Raw genomic sequence first — 12445 nt, 5'->3', positions numbered from 1 at the left:
GTTTGCTGGATTGCAGATCTATTGACACTCCTATTTAGCAGAACCATTATTTAGCTGAGTATGCAGATCAGGTACCTATTGATCAAGCTTGCTATCAGAGGTTAGTTGGGCGCTTGATTTATTTGGCTCATACTAGACCAGACGTTGCATATGCAGTGAGTGTGGTGAGTCAGTTCATGCATAATCCAAGTGAGAGTCACATGGATGCTGTTATGCAAATTCTGAAGTACTTGAAGTCAGCTCCAGGAAGGGGAGTACTATTTTCTAAACACAGCAACATTCTTGAGGTTTGTGGCTTCATAGATGCAGATTGGGCTGGAAATATCACAGACAGAAGGTCGACATCAGGTTACTTCACTTTTGTGGGAGGTAATTTGGTTACATGGAAGAGTAAGAAACAGAAAGTTGTGGCACGTTCTAGTGTTGAAGCTGAGTATATAGGTATGGCTCACGGAGTGTGTGAATTGTTGTGGCTGAGAAATCTGTTACGTGATCTAGGTTTCAAACTCAAAATTCCATGCAGTTGTATTGTGACAACAAGGCAGCAATTGACATATCACAAAATCCTGTACAGCATGATCATACTAAGCATGTAGTAGTTGATCGTCACTTTATAAAGGAGAAGCTAGATACCAAAATTATTAGCTTTCCTTTTGTTCCAACTGAAGAGCAACTTGCAGATGTACTTACCAAAGGAGTTTCCAGGAAGGCGTTTTATGACTCACTAAGCAAGTTGGGCATGGTTGATGTATATGCGCCAACTTGAGGGGGAGTGTTAGTGTGAGTCTTTGTTCCCTATTAGGAATAAATTACAAGGGAATATATCGTTATAACTACTTACCTTGTATGTGTTGTGTAGTACAGTAGTACACAATAGTTGTAGTACGATTGTAACCCTTTTATATACACCACATAATGGGTGTAATGATATACAAGAAAATTCATTCTCTCAATACTATCCTGTTTGACTCTTATCATGATAATCATATTCAAAATCAAAACCAACGAATCAAGATGGGATTCCATCTGGTTTCTTTCTTTCTTGTGCTACCGGACTTTATCTTTTTTATGATCAAAACTTGGTGAGAGTATCTGATCTCTAACTATTGGATTACCGTTTGAAAATTTGAATGGACTAATCCATGCAAGCTCCACGTAACACATGTTGTTGATTTTCATTGAACATGACAAACTGATCATCCTCACTGTCTTGTTTTCTACATAAGGTTTGGAGTGACTTTGTTTAAAAACTATTTCATACCTCCAACTTTGACCCACCTTTGAATTTGCAAGAGGTGGATTTTATCCAAAACATGCTTCCACCGTAATTGATGGTCATACTAGAATCCAAACTGATCACTATTCCTCTGTATTTTGAGCTGATCTAATCTTGCTGGTTCAACAGCAATTTGAATTTCTTTTGAATTGGCTGAGTGTGCCAAGGCTACACGCCTCTGCATTGCATTCTCTTCTTATCTCTTATTATTTTTTGAAGAGGCATTCAAAATAATCTAGTAAAACTGGGCACTGTAATTTTTGTTTTTCAACAAGGGGTCATGATTCTAGATCAGAATCGGGTGCTTCTGATTCTTCAAGTGATGACTAAAAGCATAGGCCTCTTGAATCCGTACTTCTCGTCGGAGGCCACTGCTAGTTTGGGGTAGCAGAGTCGTTTAAAAGGAAAGAGAGGAGTTTGAGAAGAGAGAGAGGAAACCCGTTGAGAAATAAAAAACCAATTTTGCCCTTCACTATGTGCGTAATGGCATGCAGACTGACGAAGTCATTGACGTCGTGTACATATATTGGCTCGGTTTTGAAATCTCAGGTACCAAAGTTCATGTTTTGGAACTTGGTGTACCGAAATGCATAGTGAGCCATAATTTGGGTACCATTCATGAAATTTTCCCTAAACAGAAAGGTATTTTTTGGTACTTACGAATTTTTGTGTACTCCAAATGGTTCCTGAAGTATACCAAATATAGTACCTCCGTTAACTTTTCCGTTAAAATCACCTAACGTGGCATGTATTTTTGAGGAAAAAAAAAAACTCCAAATGGTACACAAACTATTGCACAATATATATTTTTGATACCTGTAATTTTTTTTACTCCAAATAGTATCTCAAGTATTACGCCTTTACTATTTTTTTTCATCATAACATGATATTCATTCATAGGAATAAGTATTACAAATAGGTTGAAACAATACAAGTTTTGGTATAAAAAATCTAATATTTCATCAAATTAACTATTTATTTTTAGTTAAAAATTCATCAACAAAAAAATTTTTGGGCAATACTTGAGGTACCATTTGGGGTAAAAAAAAATTTATAGGTATCAAAAAATATATTTTGCAATTGTTTGGGTACCATTTAAAGTTTTTATTTAAAAAAATTCATGCCACGTTGGCTACTTTAACGGAAAAGTTAAACGAAGTATTATATTTGGTAACCGTGCAATACTTCAGATACCATTTAGGGTAAAAAAAAATTGTAGGTACCAAAAAATACTTTTCTCAATAGTTCAGGTACCATTTAGAGTTTTTACCCTTATAAAAATCTCATTTTTCTCCTAATAACATGCAGTTTATTGCAGGGATACTGTTTTTGTTTGAAGTTAATTTTAGGGCTGAAATCATTGAAATGTGGGTATTTGGAGTTTGAAAAATAATATGTGAAACAAAAAGTTTAGGGAAAACCCAAGGAGGAGAGGAGGGCAATTGCTCCAATCTTTCAAAATAAGAAAAACGAAGGAGAAAGATTGAATGTCATCTATCTAGTTTCATAAACTAATTAATTCCACCAAAATGATACAAGAATCATCCCCAAACAACTACACAATAAAAAACGCTTCTCATCCAAAAGAAAAATAACACAAAAAAAAAAAAAACAAATTAAACATTCTTCATTGCTTTCCATATCTTCCTACACATTCTTCATCTTAGGGGAATGAATGAATGAAGGCTAACTAGCTGAAACCCAGTACTTTACACATGGATAAGTTCCCCAAGTCCCAACCAGCCAGTACATGGAATGCTATTTAGAAGTAACTCCATAGTTGTCGCAATCACACAGCCTGAGAAGTATAATCATCTTCTTCACTTGAAACACTTGAGCGGTATTCCCCATCACTTTCTCCCTCATTCAACTCCTCAATCTTTGCAACAACTTCATGCAAGTCCAGCCTTCTCTCCACATCCTCCTCACAACAACTCACTCCAATCTTCAACAGCTTTAGAAGTTCACCTTTGCTGTCACCGACATTCCCCATTTCTCCATCAAACACCTCACTAGTCTTCTTCTCCTTGATCATTCCGTTCACCCAGCTCGCCAAATCCGCCTTACTGTCATAACTTTGCTTTAGATAGTTTTCTGGGAACTTGCCTGTCAACACCTCCAACATGATTATCCCGAAGCACCACACGTCGGTCTTCTTTGTTATCCGGTGGTGCCGCGCGTATTCGGGTGACTTGTAAGCCATCATGAGGTGTTGGGCTTGTTCCATGTTGATCACGGGGAGTAGAGCATAGTCGTTCAGTAGAGGCTCCATGTTTTCGTCCAGAAGCACATTGGAGGATTTCAGATGACCATGAGGTACAACCAAGCTTGGGAGTGTGTTGTAGAGGTATGTCAGGCCCCTTCCTATTCCCTTGATTATTCTCAAACGGGTAGGCCAGTCAAGTCCAGGCTTATGCAGATTGTGATTGCCTGAAAAAGATAACAAAAATCCAATACAAAGGTGAACGGTCCATTTGAAGCATTTCATCTAAACCCTATACCTTACGTCTTACTTAATTTTAAGAAAAAATCAATACAGCCAAGGACAATATCTTGGATTTAATAGGAGAAATAATCAAGAGACCTAGAAGAGTTTAATGAGGCATGCGGCAAATTGGCCGCACTAACAATTGTGGATTCGTCATTGATACTACGTGTACCATATATGGATCAGAAATAGTTCTACAGATTTACAATGTCATGAGAAAAATTGAACCAAATTTGCTATTTTATTTTTGCTAGTAATATATATGTTAAGCATATCTATATCAAAGCGTATAATATAATCAGTTGGAACAACAAACTTACCATGAAGATGAGAAGCCAAGCTACCGTTCTCCACAAAGTCAGAAACCAAGAGCTTCTCTTCCCTTCTATAATAATAGGCCACGATTGGCAACAAGTTTTGGTGTGTCAATCTCCCAAGCCTTCTCATGTGGTCATGGAACTCCTCTCTTCCCACATTGTTCATCTGCTTATACCTCTTGACCACTACAGCATCAGTTAGTATCAAAGCCTTGTACGAAGCCCCAAAGTTCCCACTCCCCAATATTTCGGCTGAGGCTCTTAGCAGGTCATGCAAATCAAACCTGTCCCTGTCATCCCTCACAAACGACAGCTTTCCTGCTTGCTCACCCCTCCTTGGTGGATTGTTCACATTATTATTTTCTACAGACTTGGCATCCATCTGGCTCGCGGTTGCTGCTGTGTACTTGGAGGATTCATCCAACAACTCCGCCTGGTCTAATTCCGGTTGTTGCTTTCTCTTTCTGAGGAACATCAAAAGTACAGCAATGATAACTAATAGGAGCAGAATACTCACTATACCCAAGGCTATTTTTAGACCAAGAGATGAAGACTTCGTAGGAGGGTCGGAAGGGCTGCATGGTTCCCCGGATCCCCCACATGGAGGCGAAGATGGCGATGGAGATGATGTAGGAGCAGGAGCAGGAGAGGGGCTACATGCTTCTATAGGCGGACCACATAGGTTTTCATTTCCTGCATTTGGATTAAAATCACTCAGATTTCAAGGTGCTAATTATTGTTAGGAAAGTGAAAAATTGTTATCCTAATGATCACGTTGTTTGAGTATCATGATTACTTAGTATAATGGCCGCGAGTAATCTGCTTTAATTTTCTCGAGTACTAGATTTCACATCTGGCAGATGTAGTCTTTGCGTTTTAGTACATAATATCTTATGGTTTGCGCCGATCGTTAATTTATTGCTGGTTGGTTTAAAATGTATCATCTAATTTAACATATGTAGGCATTATAAGGGCTTGCAATATATTTGCAACTATGTGTCATATATATATATATGAATTCACATAACATCAAAGTTATCTATAAGTATAGCAAGAAATCACAAGCATGCATGAAATATTAGTTAGTTACCTGCAAAACTGCTAGGCTCCTGCGTTCTCAGGCTTTTTGGGATTTCTCCCTCCAACTCATTGTTAGCCAAATACAACCTCCATAATTTCTCTGAGTCCCCACTTTTAAAATCAGGGATTTCGCCACTAAAATAGTTATTTTCAAGCCCCACGTCGAAAAGGTTTGGCAATTTGGCAAGAGATGAAGGGATTTTGCCTGAGAACTCATTATTTCCCAAATACAGTTTCTTCAAGAAAGTCAAATTCTCAAATGCATTATCAGGAATATCCCCAGACAAATGATTATCTGACAAATATAACGACCCTAATCTCTTTAGTCTAGTGAGATTAGGCAACGGACCTATGAATGAATTGTTCGCGAAGCTTAAAGTCTTCAAATATGGCAACGACGCGAGAGGTTCCATATCTAACGTTCCCTGTAACCCCATGCCTTCGAGTTTCAAGCCCCTGACATTCCCTTGAAAGCAAAGCACACCGACCCAATTCCCCCTGTTACCATTGCATGGGTTCGGAGAACTACCCCAATTCCTAAGAGCTTCGGAACTGTTCCCCAAAGAACTTTTGAATTTTAACAGGGCGTCGGACGTGGTCTCCGGCAAACCAAAAGACAACATATTCATAAAAGAAAGCGTAGCTACAATGAGAGCGAGCAGGAATGATGGGTTTGGTGCGCGCATAAGCCTAGCCATAGCCATATGCGCGCCCATAACATGCAATGTTGTTTTGCACGTATCAGTATTAAGGTTTACAGACTATACTCTCAATTGCATGAACTGATGATTATGTTGCCTTTTAATTTTTTGATCACGTACGATGGTGGGATTGACGGATTGAAGAGGAGGGTTGGGTGGTGGGCGTGAAGGGCCAACACCAAAGAAGAGGAAGAGGGAAGAGGTGCTGAGATGATGTTGAAGAAATTAGAAAACCATGGTCCATGAAATTGACAAGGTCTTAGTGTGCATGAAGTTGACAGCGCAATTGGGTTGTTTTTGTGTGTCAGATAGAGGTTGAGTTCCGGACAGGAGAGATCTAAGGCCTGCCTTTCAATTTCAATTTGTTGTTAATTTGCTATATTTTGTGAGCACGCATGCATGGTTTGGGTTGTAATATTGCCAATTTTAGGTTTTCATGACTAGTCGATGTAAATTCCTTTGAACAAGCTAGCCAGCTCGTATGTATCATTTAATTATGTCATGAAGGGGATTTACTTTTTTTTTTAAGTAACATATTTTGCTTTTTTGGGTAGTTAATTAGGGTTTTAGATTCGTTCAACTCTCTAACAAGGATAAAGTGTCTGTTACTTTTTTGTTTACTCGCATAAGTCTCATTTTGAAAACGAGTTGTATAAATAATAGGATTTACAAAAAAAAATTCTAAATTTGTAGTTCTGTACCTCTTGACCTGTACACAACATGAACTTCTAATTTCATCGAAGATCCATTGCCTTCTCTAGTTTTAATCTCTCTGTTAGTTCCTCCATAAATTGATCGCGGACGTCTGTGCTAGGTGCTGGTGTTTGGAACATCCTCCAGGTTGTTGCTCAGATGCGGTGGAAGCGAAATGTGGCTTTGGTCAGCTATACGTAGTAGCTCCATGAGGTCCAGTTCAGTTTTGACAGTTTCTTGATTAAAAACAAAGAAGTAGGGTCAATAATTATTGTAATGACTTCATCTTAAGGAAAAAAAAAAGGAAAAATGATCATTTACCCGATTTTAGGCTAAAAATTGCCCACTTGCTCCACCAACTGTTTTTTAACCCCATTTACCCAAAACACTCTAAGGGATTATTTCCCCTTTACCCAATTAATTCTTTTTTTTTTTTTTTTTGAGACTTTTTTGCCCTCTCCTTCTTTTTCACTTAGAGAGAGAAGTCACCTTCCACCTTGCTGTGCTACGGTGACTAGTGGCCGGCGCGGACTCCGGCGACCGGTGACCGGACTCCGGCGACCGGTGACCGGACTCCGGCGGACGGTGACCGAATTCCGGCGAATGGTTACCGGATTCCGGCGACTGGTGACCGGATTCCAGAATCCGGCTATTATTGCCCCCCAGTAATCATATTACTGCCCCCCAGTAATCATATTATTGCCTCCCAAAAATCATATTATTGACGTCCAGTGAATTGTATGAACTCCCAAAACCAAAATGAATACACTACAGGAACAATTGATCAATTTATAATCATATTACTGCCCCCCAGTAATCATATTATTGCCCCCCAATACAAAGTCTAATGTTTCTACTGCCTCCCAATAGACCACCAAAAATGCACATTTTTGTAGGATTCACAGATAATTTGACTTTAATACACAGAAAACAACATATAACTTATCAAAACACCACACTATAGTGATCCATGTCCCTCATATCGAAGTCTACTGGGGGCCAATAATGTGTCTACTGCCCCCAGTAGACCATCAAACAAACCCCACAGTTACATTGCAATTCCTTCCTCATTCTACTGGGTTCACAGTGTACAAAAAAAAAAAAATGCTTCTGGCACCCAGAAATTGCTCTGGGCACCGGATCTGAAGGACAAGGGACGGAGACCCAAACTCTAAACTCTAGATGCAGTCCAAAGCTCAAAGGCAGGAGACCCAAACTCTAAACTCTAGATGCAGTCCCACCAAGCCTGCTCGACTCCTGTAGCCCTAAGACCATCCACGCCAGAAAACCGCCGCTGCCAGAATCCTCCATCAGCAGAGTCGTAGCTTGGCTGCCAGCGCTCAAATAAGCACCCCTAATAGCCGTCTTTGTGAAATCCAAAGCCTTTGTCACCGCGGCTCCCAGCTTGAAGTCGCGCACAGCTTCAACGCTCAACCCATCAGACCCATGGTAGTCCGCTCCTGGCCCGTCGCCGAGTTCCCAACCAGCATCTACTCCACTGTGGCAACTTGAAAGATTGCCTCGAAGAGGCAGCCACGCTGCTCTTTCTTTCATCAACAAAACCAATCCCCGCTTCAAGAAGAGGAAGGAAAGGAGGAGGAGGCCGAGTCTAACCCATGACCCCAGAAGGGGATGATGTCGGAACTGGGATTATTCATATTATTGCCTCAACGGTGTCAGAACCCCGACCCGGACTAGAACTGTGGCTGCTGCGTGGAGCTTCGGATGACGACCGCGGCGAATGTTTTCTTCTCATGGCAGCGGTGCTCGCAATCGGAGATGCAGTCAAAGAGGGGAGGGAAGAGAGAGAGAGTCTGAGAGAGAGAGAGATATATGAGTGTAATTTATAAATTAAAATGAGGGTAATACTGTCAAATATTGTTTGATTGGGTAAATGAGGTTAAAAAACTCTTGGTGGAGTAAGTGGGCAATTTTTGGGCTAAAATTGGGTAAGTGGTCACGGCCCCAAAAAAAAAGGAAACAAAAGAGAGAGAGAGAGAGAGAGAGAGAGAGAGAGAGAGAGAGACCGATTGAAAAATAAATGCTAGTGCAGAAAATTGTATGTTGCATGCATATTGATATATACGAGATCTTTTTTTTAGTGTCGTGTCCTTATTTATGTAAATCTTCATAATTGTGGATATATTAGTGTTTCTTCTTAAAAAAATGGATATATTAGTGTTTCCAAATGTTGTACAATGTACTATAAGAAAAATGTGTCTAAAAGTAAAATAATTTTGAAATATATATATGAAAACAATGTTTTAAAATCTAATGGTGTTTTGGTAATTTAATCATTTCAAATTTTTCAGAAAAGCCTGGGTTTAGGCATTTTTATGAAGTAGCTATTCCCCATTGGACAGTCCCATCTAGACTTGCCATTGTAAGAAAGTTTTTAGAATTGTATGATGAAAAAAAGAGGAGCTGAAAATGGAATTAAGCAAGCATAGGGTCTGTCTCACTACCGATACGTGGACATCGGTACAAAATGTGAATTACATGGTGTTGACTGCCCATTTCATAGATTATGGGTGGAAAATGCACAAAAGAATCTTAACTTTTCTGTCATTTCCAATTACCAAGGCACAACCATAGGAAAATGCTTGAAACGTGTTTGGTTAAGTGGAAAATTGATAAAGTGTTGACTGTGAGTTTTGATAATGCATCGGCAAATAAGGTTGCCATTGATTATTTAAGGAGAAAATTTGCCAATTGGGCTGTACCCCCTGTTTGAGCCCAAAATAAATGTTTTTCCCAACATGGGGGACTTGAAGAAGACCGGGCCAATATCGGCGGCCCAAGCTATTTATTTCCGACAAGTTCGGAATATATTGTGTAGAGGCCAAATAAGGCCTACTTGGAGATCAAGCAATCGTGAGGCAAATCGTGATATTCATGGATTTACTAGTAATTATCAAGAGATTTGATGATTAATGGTGATTTTCTTGGTTGTCAAGAATGTACAAAACGGGAGCATAAAATATACAGGCTGTGTGTATGGCCGAGATTACGCGAGCGCGAGCAAGATGGGTTGATATATAATTGACCATGCAATTAAGGTGGACGTGGAATAAGGGAAGTCATGCAATTAATCATGCTTGATAACAATCCTCAAGGAATATAGTTATATATATATATATATGTAACTATATATATATTGCATGGATGGCTGGACGTACAACATAGAAGGACATCATTATATATCCTTATTAGTTGTAACCATATATATATATATATATATATATATATATATATATATATATAGAAGTGCGCGGAGGATCATATAGTATATATGATGGGTATATACAATTAAACATGGCAGACAAGTTGTCCTCTTCTACTTCGAGGTAGTCCACGGCTCCACGCAATTAAGTCCTATAGTGGACCTATTAAGCAGAAAATCAAGGGCCTCCCACATACGTGGCAATCAGGGAATGAAGTTGGATGTACGTCAAATGGAAGGGACACCATCACCTCTTAATTGCAATAATATATATATATCATTTCTGATTTGCATGCCGCCGCGAGCTACGAGAGTCCTCGCGAAGATATATAGCAATATAAGATACGTACATATCCTACCACTGCATTCAAGAGGAAGATTACGTCTGAGGATTCTAAAAGGTAATTAACTTTGCCTAAAAGATTGCTACGACAGAGTCAATCTCTTATCGCTTACAATAATATCAAAACTATTAAGAGTTTTGATTTAATTCAAGGTCAATAACTGTGGCCTAAAATATAGTATTTCATTCATATTTGGAAAGTAAATCTGCAGTAGCCTATATATAGAGGCTAAAGACGATACAAAGGACCTCTCTCGAATCAATCAATCTCAGCGATTACAAAGCCTCCCCGGAGCAAACCCTCAACCTCGTTGAAACCCGGTGACCGCCCGCCAGTCCTAGTCTCCTCGCGAGCTGACTGTCAGCCTCACCAGATCAACCCGGCGACCGTACTTCCAGTCCTAGTCTCCCCAGGAGCCGACTGCGAGCACAACCGCCACTGTTACTTCCAGCGAAGCAAGGGTAACGCCCTCGCAACCTAGCGAAGCTAAAGTCACGCTTTAGCAAACCCGTGCTTCTCTCAACTTCCCAGTGATTGCTCTGCTTAGTCTACAACACTAAGTATCGATTCGGTGAACGCAAAGAGATCACAACTAAAGCCCTTACCCGTGTAAGGCAAAGAAGTCCTTTTCCGAAAGGCAGGAAAGAACCCTGTGACGAGGTTGGTGCTCTCCTCGTCCACAGCGCTTGAAGAAGAAGTCAGGTCACGGGACTACCCCAACTACTGCACCCCGCGGTGCTGGCACGCCTGCGCAATCACTCGCTCAAAAGAGACTGTTTGCACACCAGCTGGTTTTGGAGCCAAACACCCCCTTTTTTTGGGAGGCAAGCATTTGCATGTAAGATGTCTTGCACATATTTTAAACCTGATTGTGAAATCTGGTTTGACTATACTAGATAGAGCAATAGCTAGTATAAGGAATGCGGTGAAATATGTTAGGAGCTCTTCAGCTAGATTAGATGTATTTAAGTTGTGTGTTGAAAGAGAAGTGCCTGAATGCACGAAGGTGTGTATACATGATGTTCCAACAAGATGGAACTCTACATATATGATGTTAGAGACTGCAATTTAGTTAAGGAAGACATTTGTTAGATTGGGAGAAGAAGAAGATGTGAAATATACTAGCTATTTTGATGAGGATGAGGAACTATTAGTAGAAGAAGAAGAAGCTGGTCTTGAAGAGGCAAAACGCAAAAAACCGATGAAGAGGATAAAGCCTCCAAAGGACGAAGATTGGGAGAGGGCTGAATTGTTTGTGGGGTTTTTGAAAGTTTTCTATGATGTCACACTCCTAATCAGCGCATCTACTAAGCCTACTGCAAATAGAGCATTTCACGATATCGTTGCTGTAAATGCAGAGATTAATTCATTATTTAGGATGTCGGAAATGCAAGATGGAAGTGAAGGTGAGAAACTTATGGTTTAGATGGCTGTGAAGATGAGGACAAAGTTTCAGAAGTATTTTGATAGCATAGATGATGTGAATCAGCTGCTGTTAGTAGCTTTGGTTTTGGACCCCCGTTACAAACTTAGGAATGTTGAGCATATTTGTGTTAAATAGCTGCATTTTGACAATGAAAGTGTGAAAAGGAAATTAATCTGCCGAAGTGAAGGAGATGTTAGTCTCTTTGACAGATTTGTATGCATCATCGGCTTCTACTCAAAATGGTCAAAAAAATCGAGGAAAAGAGGCTGTGAACAGTAGTAGTGGCACTAGTAGTTCTGCAGCAAAGAATATGATAGGCAAAATGGCTTAAATGCTTGATGATTGGGAGAAGGAGCTTGAAAATAGCTGTGAAGTTGTCGTGGAGAACAAGTGAGGTAGATAGGTATTTGTTGGATCCTTTTGAAAAGCCTCCAAGAGCAGCTGAATTTAGCATCTTACTATGGTGGAAGCTTAATGGCTCCAAGTATCCTAGTCTCCAGCTTGTAGCAAGGGATGTTCTTGCTATTCAAGTGTCAACCATTGCTTCCGAATCGTGTTTTAGCACCGGGAATATAGTAATTGATCCATATAGGAGTTCTCTAACTCCTAAATCTGTTGAAGCATTAATATGCTTACAAAATTGGATCAAATCAAAGAACGTTCAAAGTATTGAGTTTTTTTTTTTTTTTTTCCAACAATTGAGGAGATGGAGTTCTATGAGTTGTGTGAAGATGGTATGTTTACTCTTTACATGTTTAATTAGTCTTCTATGCTATTGTTTTGAACTTTTTGATGTGAATCAGTCTTAATTTAATTTTTTGAATGAAATGGCAGAATATGCGAAGGAGAAATCCGGTGAAAAGGCAAAAAAGGCTGTTGCTTGTAAGGCAAAAAAAT

General features: G+C 39.6%; 1 protein-coding gene across 1 annotated transcript; it reads right to left on the bottom strand.

The window, feature by feature from the left end:
* Nucleotides 1-2775: 2775 nt before the first annotated feature.
* LOC112184808 (pollen receptor-like kinase 4) lies at nt 2776-6135 on the bottom strand. The gene is made up of 3 exons (XM_024323044.2): nt 5172-6135; nt 4085-4774; nt 2776-3706 (listed from the first exon to the last, which is right to left on the bottom strand). The coding sequence occupies exons 1-3, from the start codon at nt 5875-5877 to the stop codon at nt 3066-3068; spliced, it is 2037 nt and encodes a 678-aa protein (XP_024178812.2). The 5' UTR covers nt 5878-6135; the 3' UTR covers nt 2776-3065.
* Between the last annotated feature and the right edge of the window lie 6310 nt (nt 6136-12445).

This window comes from Rosa chinensis, chromosome 2 (genome assembly GCF_002994745.2).
Source record: "Rosa chinensis cultivar Old Blush chromosome 2, RchiOBHm-V2, whole genome shotgun sequence".
Taxonomy (NCBI): Eukaryota; Viridiplantae; Streptophyta; class Magnoliopsida; order Rosales; family Rosaceae; genus Rosa; species Rosa chinensis.
Note: the sequence above shows the minus strand (reverse complement) of the source record. Positions and strands in the feature narration are given on the sequence as shown.

Excerpts from the sequence above, each read along its gene's own strand:
- LOC112184808 (XM_024323044.2), bottom strand. The coding sequence starts at position 5,877 with ATGGGCGCGCATATGGCTATGGCTAGGCTTATGCGCGCACCAAACCCA. Across the intron at positions 4,775-5,171 it reads GGAGCCTAGCAGTTTTGCAG|GAAATGAAAACCTATGTGGT; the intron begins GTAACTAACTAA and ends ATCCAAATGCAG. Across the intron at positions 3,707-4,084 it reads CTTGGCTTCTCATCTTCATG|GCAATCACAATCTGCATAAG; the intron begins GTAAGTTTGTTG and ends TATCTTTTTCAG.